The following is a 6,607-nucleotide window of genomic DNA, read 5'->3' as shown; positions in this document are numbered from 1 at the left end:
ACACACACACACACACACACACACACACACACACACACACACACACACACACACACACACACACACACACACAAATTAAACTGATTTGTTGTTTTACCTTCTGCTAAAAAGGATGTTGGTTAAACTGAAAACAGCTCATGATGCTTGTAGAAAGAGCTCTGATGTAAAAGGATGACAAAAAGAAGTGACWCATACTTTTACCAGCTTGTTGCAAAGAAAACACTTGGAGGTCTTCTCATCCCCCTCAGACGCCAGAGACTGCCTCTTCTTTGCCCTCACGCTGCCAAAAGCGACAGGGATGTGCAGGGGGGGCTGCAGGCCGGGCTCAAAGTCCATCCTGTACTCCTGTCTGAGCCAGCGCACTGTCAGCGGCAGCCTGCTCCACGGCGCCACCTGCAGCATGTTGGACACCACACGCCAGTGGAACTGTAGGCTGGACTCCTTCCTGCCCCTACGAGACACATGAGGGAGTCTGCGGGAGGAGTGTGGGTGCTGCCACGCCCACTCAAACTGAAACAGCACAGGAAAAAGRCTTTTACTGGATCATTCAGACATTTGTGCTTTTCATTCATTAAGGCTGATGATCCGCAGTAAATATTTCATTTATTTTACTGTATATGATCATTAAAAATAAATCTAATAATTCAGACATGCCTCAAAACTAGGATTTTTCTAAATTCCAACCTTCTGGCATTAAGAAACAATAAAAAAAGAAAGAACTAAAAATGTTTTTGGCAGTCATAGTTGAATTTTTTTTAGATGGAGTGAAGGAAAAAGTCAGCTCCATCAGTGATTTAGTTATAGCAGCAACAAACAGAAAACATTCATTTCTTATTGATTCCAGTTGTAAAACTGAAATAAAGTTTATTTTTATCTGCTGTGTCTACAGTCAGAGACTCAGTTTCCACACAGGAAATAAACTGAAATGAAAATGTTCTGATATTTTGTTTTGTCCTGTTTTAGGTATTATTCTGGGTGAGATGTCAGCTGACTGAAGGTCAGTTTACAGGAAGGATTGATGATTGGTTGGTGCACATCAGCATGTTATAATGATCATAAGCTGATCCATTCATTTGGATCAAACGGTTTTTCATTATTAGAAAATTAATGTAACACATGGTCAAAAATCTTTGAATTCAACAATTTAGTATTCTGTGGATTTAAAGACATGAGGAGACTTAAACATTAACAATCATTAACTAATTATTTAATTCACCTAAAGAGCCTGTGACATGCCTAATCCTTAAAATACAAAAAGTCAAAGAAAGCATCTTTATACTTTATAGAAAATTTCCTCTCCACCGTTTGCTCAGGATGAGAGACTGTGATGAAGTGATTCAACACAATCTGCTGGTTTCTTCTTTACATTGTTCTTTTAATGTACAGTGCCCTGAGACAACGTATGTTGTGACTTGGAGCTATATAAAGAAACTGAATTAAATTGAATTGAAAATTGGGATAGTACACATGATTTTACCCATTTTGTCACATTACTGGACTATTTTCTTTTGAACTAGGCTCAGTCGAAGTGAAACAGGAAGTGACATCAAAGGGGAACTCATTAATAAAGTAAACTCGCTGGTCTCTGTTTATTAAAACAAAATTATTTAAACTTAAACTCTTCTTCATCTACCTCATAGTGACTAGGGTTGGGCATAATCGTATCGTCTGCAATTAATCGTCAGAAAAACATTAATCGATTACTTTTTGGCACTTGACGATTAATACGATTAATACGATTAATACGATTAATACGATTAATGCCAGCAGGCAGACTGACTGGGGATTACTCTGCTCGGTGCTCCTCTCTGCTTCAAATATGATAAACATTAAAAATGAAGTTCTGTGATTTATTTATCTATCAACACAATTGATGTATATCCTGAAATCTGTAATTTTCACACAATTTGGAACAATTTTTATAAAGAGCAAATCTTTCCCACTAAATTGGTCATGTGACTACGAAATAAGGGTGTCCAGGGACTCCAGGGGATTAATCGTCAAATTAATTGTTATCGGCTAAATACCACAATTAATCGTGATTAAGTTTTTTGCCAATATTGCCCAACCCTGATAGTGACTCAAAATAATCTAACGAAACATCAGATTCTTCTCTACAGTCTGTTTTGTTATTTTTGGAGCAATGCTCTGTTTACATTCAGACATTCCCCTTTGACATCACTTCCTGTTTCTTCACATGTAAATATCTCAACAACCGTTAACCTCAGTGACGTGAAATTTGTTTTGCAATATTTTATCATTGTCTTCTTTCTAAAAATGCATTAATGCTTATTACAAAAAATTGATGTCACAGGCACTTTAAGGCTTGCTGGGAGAAATTTATTTTATTAGAATTGGTTTTATTTTTATTTTTTATTGTTTATTTGTGTTTAATTTTATTTTATCAAAGTGATTTCTGTCACAGATATTTCCCCGTCTCTCATTTATTTTACTGTGCATTTTGTTTCCTTTAAATTTTCTATCAGGACACTCTGATGTCTTCCCTGGTCGACCAGTATGTTTTCCTTTTACAACCGTATTGTTTAGGTTTCAGCGCCAGCTGACTGACAACCAAAATGTTTTCCAAGTTTTGTGCTGATTTCTCCTCTTGAAGAGGTTTCATAATCCTGTCCTTTGTTTCAGCTGACATGTTGGAGCCATGAATCGTGTTTCTCTGTTCAACAYGTGAGAACTCCAGCTGAAGACTAAAGAGCAGATCATCTGATGGAGGTGTTTGTTTTACAACTACTTTCTTCTGYCTGATTTAAAACAGTAACTGTAACAGACTACAACATTTACATCTGTTTTTATAGTTTCCTGACCATGGTGTGATGTCCATAAACTGCATAATACAGACAAAACAATGCAGCCTGGGTCAGCTGGAGACCACAGCCATGTGGACGTACACAGACAGAACATCAAACAGCTTGAGTCATACTAAACATAATTAGTCTGACCATAAAATCAAAGGCTCAGATATTAAATCTGCAGAAGACAACAGGTAAAATCATGGGTACAGGTGCACCTTTAACTTTACAGACGGCCCTCAGGCAGAGTCTTGTCAGACATCTCTCATGTCTGAATATATTTTAATGAACTCAGGAGGAATTTCTCCCAGTGGAGACTAATAAAGGCTGTTGGACTTTGATCTTGGAGGATTAGTGTTCATGACTGATGAATACTGAAGCTGTGGAGCTGTGTGCTCCTGTCACTTCACTGAACTCACCCTCAGGGCAGCTATATCTGAGGGGAAGCCATGGATGATGAGGACCATCTCCCTGACACAACAAGAGCAGATTATAAATGACTCCTCACAGACCACACCGTGTTGAAGACAGACAGGACGGAGCTCTCACCACGGCCCTCTTCCGCTGGTCCTCTTGGCTCCCCCTCGGTGTCTCCCGGCGTTGTGCTGCCCGATCCTCCGCTCGGGGTTCACGGTGAAACCGATGTAGATCCGGCCTTTGAACTTGGGGTTTGTGCAGTATAGCATGTACACACCAAAAAAACCTTCAACTTCTACTACCATAGTCAATAATATTACCTCCGTGCTCATCAGTTATTTTAAATTCACCTGGAAAACATGCTCATTTCCGTTCTTCCTGGAGTTTTAGTTGGCCGCAAGACTGCCTGACCAAAACAATGTTYCAGAAGACCCTTTATATTTATTTCTGTTCACCAGAAACTTTGCACTACATAAAACAGACAAATAAGATAGGTCCGCTTATTAAAAACAAACTATATTATATGTTAGTGTACTTATTAAAATAATTTAGTTAGTGCATCTATATGAACACCTAATRTTAGTATTTGTTGTTTTCAAAACGCCTCTCTGCACTCCGATTGGTCAGATTTGAGGTCCTTAATGACGTCCTGCCGGCACTCGTGAACGGAGCAGAACATCTCTGAAGGTAGCATTTTAACATTTGGACACTTATAATTTACAGAAATATAAGGATTGAGAGCATGTTAGCTTGTAGAATGTCGAACCACTTCCGGTGTCAGATTGTGTATCYGTTTCACCTTTCAGAGATTAATAAATAGTTTAAAGGACGACTAAACCATAATTAATGATTGTTTATTTGCAGACATGGCAGTAACAGCTGATCACATCCGGGAGAAACTCACTAAAGAGCTCGTGGCAGTGCACGTGGTATGTGTTTTTACTGCTATTTTTACATTTTCAGCTTTCAACACTCATTATTGTCATTTATTTGGGTATTAACACAATGGGGAACAATGATTATGTAATGCAATAAATACAGAAACYATAAACAGTTTTCATCTGATTATCATGCAGTGCTGAAACTACAGAGGTGCAAACAAAACTAGTCTGGAGCTGTGAGGTTTTAATATAACTATAGTTCAAACTTTGGTCTCTTTCTCCTACACACCATCACACAGKGAAGTTATTAGTTTTTACATTTCARTCTGATGAGTTTCTGACTCATAAACCTTTACAACAACAATATACTTTGTTCAAGTTTTAAATGAGCTACATTTGCCTGRCATTTAAAATTTGAACTTTTCAGCAGGTCTTTAGAGTTTTTAGAAGCTTGTTAAATCACTCTTTCATAAAAAAAAAATCAGTCACTCGTTTCACAAAAAGGCTTATTTATGCAAGCAGGGTATCAGCTGTAAGCTGCTTTTGAACAAGCCTTCGACTTGTAAAGTTKACTTCTCAGAGTCAGATTGCTACAGAACAAAGCATTTCTTTTGRAAAAAAAAAACACTTATTGGTCATCGACAGAGCAGCGCCGAGCACACAGCTGTCCTGCTGTATGAAAAATAAGAACAAATAAAAACATTTTAAACTGTGGTTAAAAGGACATTCATATCAATATTTCAGGTTCAGCTAGTGTGATCAATACAACACTCGAATAATACCTTTAAAAAGGAAAAATCATATTAMAAAACTGTGATGATGCTATTCTTTCTCTTTCTTTTTTTCATTATTACTCACAAAAGATAAAAATTAACTGTGCCTGCCAAGGACAGGTCTAATGGAAAGCTTTCATCTGATATTTAAATGTTTAAATTTGAGGTTGAGTTTTTGTTTGTTTTGTTTTTACAATCTGATGTTGAAAATGAAAATGTTCAACYTTTCAGTTAATTTGAACACTTTGAGTTCACTGACATCCAGTGTWGGAGTTAATTCACAGAGTGGATTGGATCAGTTTTGTCTCAACACTGGAGTAATTAAATCTAAGGCTCTGCCCACTATGAAGTGTTGTGACACTGAACAGTGTTGTGATAAAACACCATGCAGTGTTGAAAGAAGTACCTCTTCTACCTCATCCAAACTACCCGGACCGATGGTCTCAGAGGTTCAGGAAGAAAAAGTCAGCAGCAGCTGCTGCTGATGATGATGATGTGTCTGCATCCCTACAAGCTGTGATATGTTCATGTCGATTCTGGTTCATTGGAATCCCTTTAGTCTAAACACAGTTCATACCTACCTGTTTCAGCTCTGCACTCATTCTGACATCAGCAATGTTACATGTTGAGGATAGGACGCYATCACAACATCAAACACTAATAAAWCTAATTAATAAGTCCGTATATAAAGGTCAACATAAAAGTAGGTGTAAATGACTGAAATAATGATCAAACACCAACCTTGAATACTGGAAATAACTACTGTATTTGAGCACATGGTGTGAATTTTACCAAGTTGTACTTTCACAGTTTTGGTCATTATGCTCMYATACTTTCTGGGTACTAACAGAATWTTTGTACTCATTTTGGCAGCTTCCTCAGCACTGATAATTCAGTGGTACTATTAATATTTTCTGTAGTTTGATGGTCAAATTTTGGCCTAATCCGTCAACTCTAGCTTTAATCTCAGAGTTTRGCTGACGAGGACACAGAAATTCATGGAGCTTTAGTATGAAACAGTCTGAGGTGGAGTTATGGTTTAACCAGCACAAGTACCAAACTGTCTGTGGTCTACAGTCTCATTTTGAAGCTGGGGACATTTTCCTGGACAGCATGTAAAAAAAGGGAAGTGTCCCCTGAAAATGTTTTCTGTCTAACCCCTGCTGATGGAAGAATGCATCTTGTGTTTTTTCAGGACATTGAGGATACCTCCCCAAACAGATGTGCCACCAGTTTCAAAGTTCTGGTGGTGTCGCCCCAGTTCGAAGGGAAACCACTGTTACAGAGACACAGGTACCACCCACCASAGTCACTAAAGTCGGTTCATTCAACTGCTCATGCTTGTAAAATATTACTCTGCACATTTACTACAACCCCAANTGTCAGAAAGTGTTCTATTCGTACTATTCGTACTATTCGTAGTGTCATGCAACTCAAATGGTCTCAATTACTACTCTTGCTTCTATTCTGCAGTTCTTACTTTCTTCCAATTTGTGCTGTGTGCTAAATATATATTATTCTATCTTATTTGAAATATATATTTTTTCTATATAGCTGGTTTGCATTAGTATTTGATATGATACCAGAACCATGTGTTGAGAGCTTTGGTCATGTGGTATGTTTGCTACAGTAATATTTTCATTTGACCCCTAGAGGACTCTGGAGACCACATAATTAATCAAACTCGTGTGGCTGTGTCTTCTCCAGGTGCTGGTCATAAAATTAGAAT

At 37.8% G+C, this 6,607-nt stretch overlaps 2 protein-coding genes across 2 annotated transcripts in view; one reads left to right on the top strand and one right to left on the bottom strand.

Moving 5' to 3' along the window:
• slx1b (SLX1 homolog B, structure-specific endonuclease subunit) overlaps window positions 1-3,577 on the bottom strand; it is a 6,733-nt gene extending 3,156 nt beyond the window's left edge. Inside the window, exons 1-3 of the mRNA XM_014000020.1 lie at window positions 3,357-3,577; window positions 3,227-3,278; window positions 196-510 (exon numbers count right to left, since the gene is read on the bottom strand). Coding sequence (XP_013855474.1) covers window positions 196-510; window positions 3,227-3,278; window positions 3,357-3,556 — 567 coding nt within the window. The 5' untranslated portion in view covers window positions 3,557-3,577. The remainder of the gene's footprint in view (window positions 1-195; window positions 511-3,226; window positions 3,279-3,356) is intronic.
• On the top strand, window positions 3,429-6,171 carry zgc:112271 (bolA-like protein 2; the record flags this gene model as incomplete). The annotated part of the gene is given in 4 exon segments (XM_014000021.1): window positions 3,429-3,475; window positions 3,852-3,911; window positions 4,089-4,153; window positions 6,074-6,171. Coding segments are annotated over 2 exon segments (161 nt in total), but the record flags the coding sequence as incomplete, so codon positions are not given.
• Window positions 6,172-6,607: the final 436 nt, after the last annotated feature.

This window comes from Austrofundulus limnaeus, unplaced genomic scaffold (genome assembly GCF_001266775.1).
Source record: "Austrofundulus limnaeus strain Quisiro unplaced genomic scaffold, Austrofundulus_limnaeus-1.0 Scaffold2644, whole genome shotgun sequence".
Lineage (NCBI taxonomy): Eukaryota > Metazoa > Chordata > Actinopteri > Cyprinodontiformes > Rivulidae > Austrofundulus > Austrofundulus limnaeus.
This window is presented reverse-complemented; position numbering and strand designations above follow the sequence as displayed.